The sequence below is a fragment of the Canis aureus genome, chromosome 5 (genome assembly GCF_053574225.1).
Source record: "Canis aureus isolate CA01 chromosome 5, VMU_Caureus_v.1.0, whole genome shotgun sequence".
Taxonomy (NCBI): domain Eukaryota; kingdom Metazoa; phylum Chordata; class Mammalia; order Carnivora; family Canidae; genus Canis; species Canis aureus.
The window spans coordinates 58772360-58787188 of NC_135615.1; the positions used below are offsets into that span (position 1 = coordinate 58772360).

Below are 14829 nucleotides of genomic sequence, written 5' to 3' on the forward strand. Positions count from 1 at the left end.
TCATAGTAGAGAACACACAGCACAGAAGGTCCTTCCCTGTCCTCAGTGAAAGAAACTACAGGGTCTCTGGTTGCGAGCCTGAAGGCAAGGAGGGAGACCGACAAGGATTAAGGAGGCCAATTAGGTTTGCCCACTTCATGAGACTGCTCAGACACCAAAGCTTCTAATGCTCTTCCTAGGAGGAAAGTGAAGTGTTTGGCTTGACCAAGATACCAGGATTAAAACTAACAGTAGGGGACCCTGGGTGGCGCAGCGGTTTAGCGCCTGCCTTTGGCCCGGGGCGCGATCCTGGAGACTCGGGATCGAATCCCACGTCGGGCTCCCAATGCATGGAGCCTGCTTCTCCCTCTGCCTATGTCTCTGCCTCTCTCTCTCTCTCTCTCTGTGTGTGACTATCATAAATAAATACAAATTTACAAAAAAAAAAAAACTAACAGTGTAAGTATAGTGATCTGTATAGTGATCTGGGCGCGGAGAGGGGCTCAGGTCAATGCTGTGGGGTTGAGGATTGCAGGAGCTGGTGCCGTCCAAGACTAAAGCCGCAGAAAACTACAACTCCCGGCGTCTCCCGCGGCCGCCGCAGTCCCGGCGGTCATGTGACGGCTGCTCACGTGTCCCTGCCGCCGGCTCGGGTGTGAAGCGCTGTAGGTAGGTGGCAGGAGGACTGTGGAGGGTGGAAGCGTTCAGTGTCGGGGCCCCCGCTGCGGTGGGGTCCTGCCCACTCCCTGCAGGGCTCCGAAGCCAGGCGTCCTCGGCCTCCCGCCCGCCCTCGGCCAGCTTGGCCCCGCCGCAGCCCCGACCGACTGACTCCGCCTAGTGCTAGGCCCGGATCGCGTCCCAGAGCGCCTTCCTAGCTTACCTCACCGCAGCCCCGTCGCCTTGCTTCGGGCCTGGGCATCCTACCCTCCGGGTACGCCCTGACCCACCTCCCTATGCAGCCCACCCCGCGTATCTCTGGGATCCAGCCCCCCGGCTGTACAGGGAACCCGCTCCGATTGGGATCTCCGGGGGCCCACGGCAATGGTTACAGCTCTGGCCTGAGCCTGTGCACATCAGGCTTCTAGTTCTGGTTCTGCCAACTACCTGCTGTGACATTAGTCTAGCCCTTTTCCTTCACTGGGCCTGTTCCCCTGACCTATCTGGTGCTCCCATTCTGTGAGTTAGCGTCAGAGCTGCTCGGTTCCCTTCACTCTGCTGACCAGCCCAGAAACAGCTCAAACTCTTCCTCCTGCTGACAGCAGGTTTTAGGTGAAGTTTTGAGAAAGAATAAATTGGTGCCATAGAGGGAAGTGAGGAAAATCAGATCCCAGATCTTTGGGGAGAAAGACCTGTAAGGAGCAACTCACCCTCCACCGTAGGCCATCAGGTGGAAAAAGCAGGTAAGCTGGGGGTTGTGGAGCTGAGGATGTTTTGAGGAAGAAGAGCTGAGAGCTCTTGGACCAGTGCTGAGACTTCTGTGTCTGAGATGTAAGCGGGGTGAAAGCGGAGGTCTCACAGCTCTGGGAGTGCTGACTTTGCAAGGCTCTCCTTGGAGCCAGATGGAAAGCTGGGAGCCCAAATCTCTACCTCCACTACTCACAGCTTTGATTTTTTTGGCTGAGTTACTGGTTGGGTAACAGGTTGCATAGGAGGAAGCCCTGTGGCATCAGATTGATATTTCTGGACTTGGAGGCAGCAGAGAGGTATTTCCTCTGGAACTGGGTCCCCTGGTTGCATCCTTGGTGACAGTTGTCTGAGAGCGCCCCCACTCTTCCTTTTCCCTCTCACGAGTGTACGATTCCTACCTTTGTTCAGCCATCACCAGAAGGAGAAATAGGAAGCATCTGACTACCTACCTAAGCTTCTCATTAGCCATTCTAAATGTATTGAGGGCATCAAAGGGATGTCTCTCTGATGGGCGGTGGTTAGATCAGTGCTGCAAGAGAAGAGTGAGAATTAGCCTTGAATTTTGAAGGACTTCGAAAGCTATGCAGAATTTAGAGTCTGGACCAGAAAGAGGTATGTTGGACTGTAATTCACTGAAATAACCACAGTTGGGACGCATAGGTGGCTCGGTGGTTGAGCTTCTGCCTTAGACTCAGGTCATGGTCCCGGGGTCCTGGGATCGAGTCCCGTGTCGGGCTCCCTGCAGGGAGCCTGCTTCTCCCTCTGCCTGTGTCTCTGCCCCTCTCTCTATATATATGTCTCTCTCTCTCTCTCTCTCTCTCTCTTTCTCTCTCTCATGAATAAATTAATAAAATCTTTTTTTAAAATACCTACAGTTCTAGCTGAGGGCTGCTCTTGTGCAACCTTGTGAAGTGGAAACAGGCTGGGAAGCCAGATAAATTTAGATCCAAATCCTGCTCTTCCTCTTGCTAATATGTGACCCTAGGTCAGCTATACAATCTCAATGAACCTTAGGACCACTGTGGTATGGGACACCTCGGTGCCTCAGTGATTGTCTGTCTTTGGCTCAGGGCATGATGCTGGGATCAAGTCCCACATTGGGCTCCCCGGGAAGCCTGCTTCTCCCTCTGCCTATGTCTCTGCCCCTCTCCATGTCTCTCATGAATAAATAAATAAGATGTTTTTAAAAAGGAAAGAAAAAGGACCACTGTGGTAAGGACTGAATGAGATAAGATATGTCTACGATACTCCTGCTTCTCTGTAGTGCTATAGTGTTAGTACCCCTCTCTTTAATGTTTATGTCTTATTGACCATATGGGTCTGTAAGCCTGAAGCAAGCAGGATTTGCAGAGGATGTATTTCTGTCTCTGCCACCCTTCACTGTGGTACCCACTGCAGTGTTCTGCACAGAGGGACACCTGGGTTTGAATCTCAGCCATCTGACCTTGGGAATGTTGTTTCAGCTTTCTGTGCCCATCTCAGGATAACGGTAGTACCTGTCTCCCATCTAGGTTGAAAAGAGCTGGAGCTCACAGGCCTCCTAGGATAATAGTCCCAAACAGGCTGGTGCTGGTCTCCAGCTGAAGGCGTTCCCTCAGCTACCCAGGAGATGTGGTTGTGAGGCCAAATCCACAGACCCTGCGAGAAGAGGGCTCCCAGGGCCATGGCCCAGGTCAGCATCAACAGTGACCTTGGCGAGTGGGGCTCGAGCACGGACTCTGGGGAGCGGGCCCGTCTGCTGCAGAGTCCCTGTGTGGACACAGCCCCCAAGAGCGAAGGGGAGGCCTCTCCTGAGGGCCTGAGTAGAGGCACCACTTCCACAGTGGGGGCCATCTTTATCGTCGTCAATGCCTGCTTAGGTGCAGGGCTGCTCAACTTCCCCGCGGCCTTCAGCTCTGCAGGGGGTGTGGCAGCTGGTGTCACGCTGCAGATGGTGAGTATGCTGGCCCTTAGGGTGGAAATGCAGGTCAGGTGCTAGGCCAGGGCTCTGTACCTCAGAAGGGAGGTGCTGCATCCAAGATGGTCAGTGACACAGGTGACCACTCTCCCCACCCTCATACTTGGCAGACATTACTAATCTATTCCAGTGTTCTTTCCTCTGAGCCCAGATGAGGCTTCAGAAGGCCTCCCAGCAATCAGAGAAGTTTAGACACCAACTACATAATTAATTTTGTAGTTTACATCTAGAAAGTGGTCCTTATGTGTTAGAACTACATGCTAAAATATTTACTGGTGAAATAATTCCATAGCCTGTATTTCCTTCCAAATAATTCAGAGTGGGAGGGGAAATAGCAGAAACAAGATAGGCCATGAATTGATTATTTTTGAAGCTGAGTGATGGGTGCATGGGAGTTCATGATACAATTCTGTCAAATCTTGGGTGTGTTCGAAATTTTCTACAAAACTTCTGTTTTGAAAGAAAACCTCAACTCGGCAGCATCCAGCAATCTGGTACAGTTGCCTACAGGATGCGACTCCTTTACCAAACTGGCTTTGGGCATTGGCCTGGTAAATACTGAACAAGACCTGGCTGCCCTTTGCAGCCAGGCCTTTCCCACACTCTCTGGCTCTGTGTTGCCTGCAGGGCATGCTGGTCTTCATCATCAGCGGCCTCGTCATCCTGGCCTACTGCTCCCAGGCCAGCAATGAGAGGACCTACCAGGAGGTGGTATGGGCCGTGTGTGGCAAGCTGACAGGAGTACTTTGTGAGGTGACCATTGCCATCTACACCTTCGGTACCTGCATCGCCTTCCTCATCATCATTGGGGACCAACAAGACAAGAGTGAGGCTCCCCATCAATACCTCCCCCTCGACCCTGGGGATCCCTGGGGGGAGGGAACGGACATGAACAGCTGCCCAAGGCCTAGCCTGGATCCAGCATTCTTCTACAAATCCTGCCTTCTGGCTGCTGAGCCCATTAGACTGATGGAGGCCCTGAGGCTCACCAGAGCAGGAGGGTCACAGCCTATAGGAGCCTGGAGTGATGTTCCCTCTTTCTTCCCTGTGCAGTTATAGCTGTGATGGCAAAGGAGCCGGAGGGGGGCGGCGGCAGCCCCTGGTACACAGACCGAAAGTTCACCATCAGCCTCACTGCCATCCTCTTCATCCTGCCCCTTTCCATCCCCAGAGAGATTGGCTTCCAGAAATATGCCAGGTTCGGAGACCCCACCACAACCTGGGCCGGTTGGAAGCTCTAATCACAGGCAGCTAGAGACTCAGGTGCTACTGGAGAAGTCCTCTCCTTCGGGGGCAGCAAGAGTGGGCAAGGCAGGGTGGACCAGGGCTTATGAGGCTTCCAGCCTAAGATTTACTTTTGTGTCAGCAACAAGCAAGACAGTGACCCTTTGCATCAGTGAGAGACTCAGCTCCAGATGTCCTTGTCAAAGGAAGAACAGATGATAATCAGGAGTGTGAGGGCAGCTTCCTGGCCAGGGCTGTGGTTTTCCCAGGGAGAGTGGGATATTTGATCATTTGGAATCGTTGAGCCTGGCCACATGCTCCATGCAGTTTGGTATGAAGGGAAAGGACTGGCTTCCTGGCTCAGAGTCAGAAAAGCTGTGTAATTCTGAGCTGTTTCCTGTGATCCATAATTGACAGGGTCATACTCAGCTGTCTCCTAAGGTCCCCTTTAATGTTGACATTCCAGTATTTGAATCTTCAACTCTTTTACCTCCAACGGCTCCTGGTTCTCAAGGGCCCTGCTTGCAGCTGTCACCAAGTGTGGGCTGCACTAATCAAAGTAACAGATGTGCTTTGAAGCCCAGACGTCTGAGCTATGGAGCTGAACCAGTGCATTTCCTAATGGTCTGAAATGTTAGTCTCTTCCCCTCTTGAGGTCTTAGCTCCTTCCAAGCTGTGACCAGTTTCTCTAAAACTTATTTCTTTTTTTTTAAGTTTATTTATTTCTACATACAGCATGGGGCTCAAACTCATGACCCCAGGATCAAGAGTCACAAGCTCTTCTGACTGAGCCAGCCAGGCACCCCTCTAAAACCTATTTCTTGTGCATTTTTTTAAATCGTTGTTTGGGAATAAATAAATAAATAAATAAATAAATAAATAAATAAATAAATAAATAATTGTTGTTTGGAATAGTCACCCAATTCATTCTGACACTATGGTCACTAGAGCTGAGGGTGGATACTCCTGGGGTGGAGTCAGAGAACATCTGGCACTGGAGAAGAGGAAGCTCAATCCATTCTTTCTGGCAGCTTCTTGAGCGTCGTGGGCACCTGGTACGTCACTGCCATCATTATCATCAAATATATCTGGCCAGATAAAGAGATGACCCCAGGGGACATCCTGACTAGGTGGGTAAGAACCCCTGGGGAACCCACCTCTTGGGCCCGTGGTGGTGCTGGCCACCATCAAAAGGCCACACAAGTGCTCTTCTCAGGCCTCGTTAGCTCACCAGAGCTTGACCCATTGGTCATTGTAGGAAGGAGGCAAGAGGTCCAGACCCAGGGAGACTTTGCCACCAATATCCAAAAGATGAGCCATCATGAGACTAGGCCCCTGCTTATGGAGCCTACCGTGGTGAACTTGGACATTTTTACAACTTGTGCTTATCTGTAATTTCTCTATCTTCTATACAGTATAAATCTGTTTTGTCATGTAAAAAAAAAATCCTGTTTTTGAAGAGAAAAGGAAGCAAAAGCCCCAGTGCAGGATCCAGAAATTCCAGATTTTGGTCCCAGGAGGGTCTTCCAGAGCTTCACTTTAATGACCTGTGAAATGGAGATGCTCCCTCTCCCTGTTTCCAGACTTAGGGGGGTTGAACATGTGGAATAGTGGTTGGGGAGTGGGCATGGTGGGCTGAGTGAAGAATACGGGAACGAGCCACGGGTTGGTGGCTCTGGGGGGTTCACAGGCAGCAGATTCTTATGTGTTTGTCCACAGGCCAGCTTCCTGGGTAGCCGTATTCAATGCTATGCCCACCATCTGCTTCGGATTTCAGGTGCCAGTTGCAAGTTTCCTGTCGTCCTCTTAGCTCACTGCCCCCTCCCTGGGCTGGAATCCACATTACAGGGAGGATGGGGACATCCTGGGAAGAAAGAGTCAGGGCCCTGGGACATGTCCCTTTTCCCCGTGGCCTTTGTCCCCAAAGTACCTCCCTCTGGAAACTGAGGAAGGGGTCACTTCACCCCATAACCATGACCTTCACCCTAACAGTGCCATGTGAGCAGTGTGCCCGTCTTTAACAGCATGCAGCGGCCCAAGGTGAAGACCTGGGGTGGAGTGGTGACAGCCGCCATGGTCATAGCCCTCGCTGTCTACATGGGCACAGGTGAGTGCTCCCCTCTGAGGGCTGGGCTTGGAGTGCTCCTGGTTTCCCTTCTTGGCTCCAAGTCCCCTGGCCCAGCTCTTCTGGGGACAGCCCTGCACTCCCAGCATATCAGACACTTCCATAGGCATTGGCTTGACCCTGGGCTGCCTTGGGCCTCCTCTGTGGGCCCAAATGAGAAAGACATATTCATCCATTCACTCAGCAGCTTCAGTCAGTGCCTAGTAAGTGCCAGGAACTATTCCCAGCATGGAGGATGCCGTGAAGATTGACAAACATGGTTCTGCTCTCATGGAATTGACAATCTAGCTAAAGAGAGTCCTACAAGAGTAAATCAGGGATCAGTAAAGCATTCCAGGCAGTGGTGAGTGCCACCATGACAGTCAAACAGGGGAGTGGGACTGGAAAGGTGGTGACAGCTGCCATGGTTCGCAGGAAAAAAGTGGTTCACAGAAGGCTCCTCTCTGAAGGGGTGACATCTGGGGAGGCCCCAGTGGTGAGAAAGAGCCAGAATCTGAAGGGCTAGGAGAAGAGCATTCCAGACAGGCAGAAAATGCCAAGCCCCTGAGGCAGAGACAGAAAGGTCTGGAGTGGAGTGAGTTGGGAGCAAGTGGCAGGCAGTGAGGCCAGACAGGGGACTGATAGGTCCGATTGGGCCTGAGGACCGGGGGAACTAGAGAGGAAGCGTTTCAAGCAGGAGCATGTCTCAGCAAAAAATGGCTATGGGCGCCATGCGGGGAATGATTTAGATGACAGAGCAGGACAGAAGACCTTCCGCAGGTGTAATGGGGCCAGCACTGTCCTACCTCTGGAGACAAAGCCAGGAGCCAAAGAGGCAAATAGACAGAGTCCCTGTCCTTCTGGGGCTCGTGTTCTGGCTGGGGAGACACAGTGAACAAGTGTTAAAAAAAAAAAAAATGCAGAGAGAGAGGCGTGCTCTGAGAAAAGTAGAGCTGGGTGATGTGAGTGAGTGCCCAGTGTCAGGAGCATCGTGGACACACAGGGTGGATACCTTCTCTGAGGAAGGGCTGTCTGGGCTGAGACCTGAACGCTGAGGGGATGTAGGTGTGAAGGGCTGGGCAGACAATATGAGTGTTGACACTCTGACACGGGAACGGGAACGAGAACGTGCTGGGCTAGCTCAAGATGACAAAGGTGGTGGTGCGGATGGGCTGTGAGGCCTCGGGTCCCAGCCTCCAGAGCTGCCCCAGGACGCTCCCCATCTGGTGTGCCACCCAGGAGTGAATGGCCGCCCCCCCTTCCCCTACCAGGGTTGCTCCTGCCCAGCCCTCTTGTCCCTGTCCTCAGGCATCTGTGGCTTCCTGACCTTTGGGGCTGCTGTGGATCCCGATGTGCTCCTGTCCTACCCCTCAGAGGACATGGCTGTGGCTGTTGCCCGCGCCTTCATCATCCTCAGCGTGCTCACCTCCTACCCCATCCTGCACTTCTGCGGGCGGTGAGCTCCCTCCTTACCCCATAGGGTGCTTCCTCTTCTCAGGGCTCACAAAAGCCCTTTGGACATGGTCCTTTGACCTTCTGTGAGTCCTTTCCTGAACACCTAGTCTTGTGGGTTCCCAGACCCTTCCTTTTCAGGAGAATCAGTGTCAGTTCCCAGGGGGCCAGGCCAGGCACTGAGCGTGTCACGTCCACCATCCCATCCAGTCTCCGTGGCAACCACCGGAAGAATCCTGTCAGGCCCACTTCACAGAACAGGAAACAGGCTTGGGAGCTTAGGGCCAGACCCCCAGTCCACCCACTCAGAGGCCTGGCTCCCTGAGCTGGAGGTAGGGGCCTCTGATCCACTGTCTTTGGGGGCAGGGCTGTAGTCGAAGGCCTATGGCTGCGCTACCAGGGGATGCCGGTGGAGGAGGACGTGGGGCGGGAGCGGCGGCGGCGTGTGCTGCAGACGCTGGTCTGGTTCCTGCTCACCCTGCTGCTGGCCCTCTTCATCCCTGACATCGGCAAGGTCATCTCGGTCATTGGAGGCCTGGCCGCCTGCTTCATCTTTGTCTTCCCAGGTGGGCACTCCCGGTACCCCCACAGCATTGGCCCCCAGGCTCTCCCAGCCTCAGTACCTCCCTTGCTTTCCTGCCTGAAGAACTACCACTAGTGCTTATTAATCACCCGACTTAGGCTCTGTGCTGACCCCTGCCCCTCCTGAAAAGAAGTTACAGGTGTTATCTCCACTTTGCTGGTGAGATGGGAGGAAGTTAACATACTCAAGTATTGAGTAACAGCTTTTCTGATGCAGGTCTGTCTGGGTGTGCAGCCTGCACTCATCACCTTTCATGCACATACTTGTTGCTGCCTGACTGTGAGGGGTTGAGCTGGTTCAGCCCATTATAGGCAAGATGGCCATGGGGTCTGGTGCAGAAGTCGGGAGACCTGTGTTTCAGACACGATTCTGCCGCCAGATCTCCAAGGAAGTGGTCCCGTGTGCCCAGCCACGAGTTCCGCCTATACCCAGCTTATTCCTCTCCAAGAGGCCAGCTTGAAAGCTGCTGCCACTTTGCCTGGGCCAGGGGGACCACTTCTTAGAAGTAACTGGAAGGGCCCCGGGTATGGTGGGGGCTACTGCTATATCATCTTCCACGGCTGCCCTGTTAGCTCTGAGGTTCCTGTGCAGCCTAGGAGGTGCCTGTCAGATGCTGGCCTCTTCTGGAGGAGCAGATGCAAGGCCTCCAGCTCTGTGTGTGGATTGAGGACAGAGATGGAATATCTGGACGAGTACACAGAGGCCTTTGTCCATTCATTGCCACCACCTCTTGGTAAAGGGGGTGGGTGGGCCTGAGTGAAGGAGCCCACCTGAGTTCTTGGGGCCACCTCCTCTCTTCCAGGGCTGTGCCTCATTCAAGCCAAACTCTCTGAGATGGAAGAAGTAAAGCCAGCCAGGTAAAGCCGGGCACATCTATGGTTCTGTCAGGGAGGTGCTGGACAAGGGATGGTCCAGTAGGGGCAGGGAGGCTTAAAACAGGAAAGGATCAAGAAACTTGTATACTTAAAAAACCTAAGAGTTTTCTAAATACAGTTTTAAAAGACCAGGTGGCACATGCTGCTTCCAACTGTTCAAATTGCTACTAAAGAACTTTAGAGAAAAGAGTGGAAGTCCTTCTTGCCCCCACAGCCGACTCCGCACTGTATCCTTTCTCCTGAGAGAGCTTTGTGTACATAAACGAGGCGTATGTATACACAAGCATGTGAGGTTGTGTGTCTAGTTTGGTTTTTCCAAGAATGGCTTCAGGCCAAAGTTTTCTACCACTTGCTTTCTTTCACTTAACCATGTGTCTTGGAGTTCACTCTGTGTCCGCACAAGAAGATCCGTCCACTTCTTCCCTTTTTTGAGGGCTGCAGAGGATTCTGTTTGGTGAATGTATGAATACTCTTAGACATGTACATCTTGGCACACCTGGTTTGAGGATCTTGGTAGGATCAATTCTTTGAAGGAAATTTCTGGATCATGGGAAATGCTCATTTTTAACTTTGCACATGGGTTCAAATTTCCCTCCAGAAAGGCAGTACCAGTCAGAGTTCTAGCAGCAGAGTGCTCACTTCTCCACATCCCTGCCAGTACTGTATAGAACAGGCTTTTAAATTGCTGTTAGTCTGATAGATGAAAAACATGACATTGTTTTAATATCCACATTTCCTTGAATAGTACAGAGGTTGAAAACAGGTTGCTGCAAGCTTTTTTAAAAATTGTGCTAGTAATATTCATTATAGAAAACCTTAATAATACAAGTCTGAGGAAGAAAATTAAAGTCACCCTAAAAAAAAAAAATAAAGTCACCCTAATCTCGATGCCCTGTTGTACCCTCTTAATTCCCTGTTGCTGTTTTTGATACATAGATTTACAGATGTCTGCTTTCTTTTGTAAATGAAGTGGATCATACTCCATGTGAACTGCTTTGTCCTGAACCTATTTCCATCAGAAGACATGTGTTCTAATCCTGGTTCTGTCCTTGGCTTACTATGACCAGTCAATAAATCCCATTAGGTCTTGGTCTTCTGGCCCATGGTCTAGGGATTACACACCTGGCCTCACATACCTTTATATGAAAAGTCACTTAGAAGTAGGAAGTGCTTAAAAAAAAAGAAGTAGGAAGTGCTCTACCCACAGGAGAAGTGGTATAATTACAATAATTAATTGTAAAGAAGTGGGATAAGTAATTACAGTAATTAACTGATATATATATGTATATATTGATATATATTGATATATATAGAAGTCTGCAAAGTCAAGGGTAGGTTGACTGACTAGGTCCCTCTCTCCCTCTGCCCTACAGCTGGTGGGCGCTGGTCAGTTATGGTATCCTCTTGGTGACCCTGGGAGCCTTCATCTTCGGCCAGACCACAACCAACGCCATCTTTGTGGATCTCTTGGCGTAACAGCTGCCTCCCAGGCAACACATGGCCTTTGCCACTGAACCCAGGAGCCCATCTCTCAGAGCTGTGGGACCACTCTGAGTCCAGCATCATTCCCCTTTCCTGATGGGATGACATCTGGACATCCTTTTCCAGGGACAGTTTTGGAGTGAAATCAGGCCTCTTACCTCTGGACAGCTCAAACCCAGCTCCCCTCCTGCTCTCTGGTCCCAGCAGTGTGAGGATGCAGGGAGGAGGTCTCGTATCACAGAAGAACCTTCCCTGTCTGCCAGCTCTCAGCTTCTCCATGCCTGAAAAACATGGGTGAAGAGGGTCAGAACATCTCAGAAAAGAGAACCTGGCTTGACTTTCCTTTGGAGAAAGAGTGTGGGCAAAGGGCCACCGCCATCCTCCTCAGAGCAGCCTGTCCTGAGCAGGAACCATGCGTATTACTCTGAGACTCAGTGCCTGCTCCAGTTTGTCAGCCGCTTGGCCAACAGTGGCTTCTCTGGGATGGCAGCTTCCAAAGGTAGCACAAAAGTCATACAGATGCACAGAGGTAGATAGAGTCATGCCTCGTCCACCTCAGCCTGGGGCCTCTTTCCCCAAACCTGAGAGTCCAGGCATTCTTGTCGTCTTCTATCCCCAGACATCATCAAGTCTAATGTTTACAAACGGTGCCAGCCCGGCTCTGAAGCAGAGGCCAGGGGCCATACCGTGCCACCACGGTGCTGTGAGTACTCCTCAGTTAGCTTTTCCCTTGGCAGGAAGTCTACTTTGCTCTCTCAGATTCCAGATGTGCCCCATGCTTCAGAGACACAGGGAGGGTGATAAGTCTGAGAACCTTTCAAACCCATGTAGGCTGGGCTGGTCAGTGTCAAGGTGAGCCTCTCTGATAACTTCTCTTTCAGTGACTGCTTCTCTTCTTTTTTTTTTTTTTTTTTTGTTTTTTTTTTTGACTGCTTCTCTTCTGCTGGCCTTCTGCTCACCTCTCCTTGTCAACCCTAGCAGTATAGCCCACAGAGAAGAACAGCTGAGTTGTCACTGACTGGGCAACATTTTCGTGTAGTCATGACAGTCTGGAAGTTTCCCTTCCAGTCCAGATCTTGTCTGTTCCCTCCCTCCGTCGTTTCTTCACTCCCTACTCCATTTTTCTGGTGCAGGCTTTCCTGCTCACATAAGACTGAGGGTAGGGGGTATGCAAGACCTTCTCTTGCCAGCTTTCTCAGCATCACAGGTCCACCAGGCTTGGCCTCAGCGGTCTGTCAATCACACTGAGGTCACACATGGATTGTGCCCCAGGTGGGGAGAAGAGGGACATTTCTTTCTAGGTCTGCAGTCCCACTTTTCCCTTTTTGGCTGCTCACTTTGACCAATCCCAGGCATTGAATCAGGCTTCCTCCACCTGGAACTCCCAACATATCCTTGGCCCCTTCTGCTCAAAACCTCTGTTCCAGGGGTGAGCAGGACCCCCACCCAGCACCCACCACTCAGGGCTGTGAGATCGCAGAAGCAGAGGCTGGCTGGCTGGCTGGTGGCCAGATAGACTTTTGCTCAGTTCCCAGACTGGATGACCTGCCTTTCCTCAGATCCACCCACAGCCCCTGGGGCCAGACCAGTGCTGCTGTGTTCTCTTAGCCTGTACTCAGCATCAGGCCCTTCCAGTGCCCATCCCTTCCAAGCTTAGGATGGTCCAGTCAGCAGGGCTGAACAGCTTCCTAATGTTGGATTTCAGCCGAGGGATGGAGGATGTGAGGGGAGTCATCACACAAAACAGACCAGTCAGGAAAAGGAGTGGAATCTGGCCACTTGGCCTAACCTCGGGAGCCCCCTGCTCTGCCCTCCCCTCCAGGGTATTTTACTGTTTCTTTTCTACTTGTACGCATTCATACCAGAGAGGGTGGTTAATAAAAAGAGGCTGTGCTGCTGAGCTGTGTGGCCTATGTCTGGTGCTGGGGACAGAATCCAAGCCACTGACAGCAGGAAAATAGGCTGCGGGGGTAGGGGTTGGGGTGGGGACTTTTGGCCTTATCGACTCTGACCCCTGTCTCAGGCATGAGTATTGCTATGTTCCCTTCACCAAGATGGGAGCATACAAGTGGTTCTAGATGCCTCCTCTTTCTTGCACATCCTACCAGCCCTTACCTGCCAACCTGACAGTTTGCCCTGGTCTCCCACAGCCACTGCCTTGTTTCAAGTCCTCCTGTCTTCCCCACACCATAGGCCTTCAGACTGGCCTCCATGCTGCAGGGCTCACTGACTTCACATTCTGCGATGAGCTTCAGACTCCTGCCTGAACAACCACCCTCATCCCTTCAGAGGCATGTGTTAAGCAGGCCCTGGTTGTCCTGGTTGTGAAGCCAGGCACTTTCCAGGGCTGCAAGATACTCAGCTGTATGCAGCTCCATTCTCAAACTGCTGTGTAAGACTGATACTAAGCAAGTGGTCACATAAGTACACACTTACAAATTGTGATAGGTGCCAAGAAGAGAATATACAGAATGTGGTTTTTGGGGGCCTGAAGTTTGGGGAGTGAGAGAAAGCTTCCTGGAGAAAGTGACATTTGAGCTGGCCTCTGGATGATGAGTAGGGATAAACTAAATGAAGAGAGATAGGGAAACCTTTCCAGACCATGGAAGCTGCATGTGCAAAAGCCCTGTGGGGAGGAATTTGGAATTCGGCACTTGATATTTGAAGAACTGAAAAGTGGCCATTGTCTGTGGGATTATCACGTGAGTGTAGGAGAGACTTGCCTGGAGGGTCAAGTTTAACCAGCTTATCTCCCACCATGCTCCCTTTCCCTCCTGGTGGGAGTGGAGACTCTCCAGGGGGAAAATACTAATGAAGTGGCCCAGTACTTCTGAAGGGTTAGAGGGGTGAGACAGTTTCAGGCCATGTCTCACACGGGACTCTGGACACCAGAACTTGAGGTTTGGTTTCACTTTCTCTGAGTGAACAGAGAGAAGAAGAGGTTACGTCTATGCTAAAAGCAAACAATCATCCATTCATTCATGATACTCAAGACATTCCCAGTCTTGTTCACCTTACTTATAAGCACTTGATCATATATCCTCCATTACACTAAGCTCCATGGGAGCAAGGGCATATTTCTTGTTTTAAAAAAAAAAAAAAAATTAGGGGCACCTGGGTGGTTCAGTTGCTGAAATGTTCAACTCTTGATTTCAGTTCAGGTCATGATCCCGGGCTGTGAGATGGAGCGGCACATCGGTTGGTGGGCTCTTTGCTCAGCATGGAGTCCGCTTAAGATTCTTTCTCCATCTGCCCCTCCCCACCCCCTCTCTCTCAAGAAAAAAAAAAATTCAACTGAGTAAATCTGAAGATCTAATAAGGCTTTTATTAGGCAATTCATGAACTGGGCAGTATCCTATCCAAGTATAGAGAGGCTCCAAGGAGTTGTGCAAAATGGAAGGTTTTTATGGGAAGAGGAGTGGGACAAGCTGGTTATTAGCGAAAGAAAAGAACAGACTGCTTCAGGCAAAGTCACCTTCCCTTAAAGGGAAGGAGGGCAGGGAGCTTAGGTGGATTACTTCATCTTCCCTGGGGGATTGAGAGGCCCAGATGACAGATTGCCTCCTTGGTGCTGACCAGAAAATTCCTAACTGATCAGTTAAGACAGTTCTGGGGGAGGCTGAAACTGCATCTAAGTCTCATTTTGCTGCCTAGGGGCAAAGGACTCAACCTTGGGCCTTTGGTTTTTTTGAACACTTGTATCCATCTGGTATCTTAGCCCAGAGCCTTGAGCCTGGCACTTAAGTAAGCAAGTGTCCTATAGTTG

General features: G+C 51.2%; 1 protein-coding gene across 8 annotated transcripts; it reads left to right on the plus strand.

The window, feature by feature from the left end:
* The first annotated feature begins 586 nt into the window (after window positions 1–586).
* SLC38A7 (solute carrier family 38 member 7) lies at window positions 587–12963 on the plus strand. 8 transcript variants are annotated; one of them, XM_077898215.1, is made up of 12 exons: window positions 589–648; window positions 1239–1379; window positions 2898–3319; window positions 3971–4169; window positions 4397–4541; window positions 5599–5697; window positions 6287–6344; window positions 6560–6674; window positions 7980–8127; window positions 8490–8689; window positions 9509–9563; window positions 10955–12963. In XM_077898215.1, the coding sequence occupies exons 3-12, from the start codon at window positions 3050–3052 to the stop codon at window positions 11055–11057; spliced, it is 1392 nt and encodes a 463-aa protein (XP_077754341.1). In that variant the 5' UTR covers window positions 589–648; window positions 1239–1379; window positions 2898–3049; the 3' UTR covers window positions 11058–12963. The 8 variants fall into 8 exon arrangements, with proteins under 8 accessions (XP_077754345.1, XP_077754341.1, XP_077754342.1 ...); XM_077898216.1 differs by having other exon boundaries at window positions 590–648; window positions 1242–1379; XM_077898217.1 differs by lacking the exon at window positions 589–648 and adding an exon at window positions 655–910.
* Window positions 12964–14829: the final 1866 nt, after the last annotated feature.

Bases quoted from the DNA above. Each gene is read 5' to 3' on its own strand.
- SLC38A7 (XM_077898219.1), top strand. From the start codon at position 3,050: ATGGCCCAGGTCAGCATCAACAGTGACCTTGGCGAGTGGGGCTCGAGC. The intron at 6,675-7,979 runs GTGAGTGCTCCC...CCCTGTCCTCAG, and splicing joins CGCTGTCTACATGGGCACAG to GCATCTGTGGCTTCCTGACC. The intron at 9,564-10,954 runs GTAAAGCCGGGC...TCTGCCCTACAG, and splicing joins GAAGAAGTAAAGCCAGCCAG to CTGGTGGGCGCTGGTCAGTT.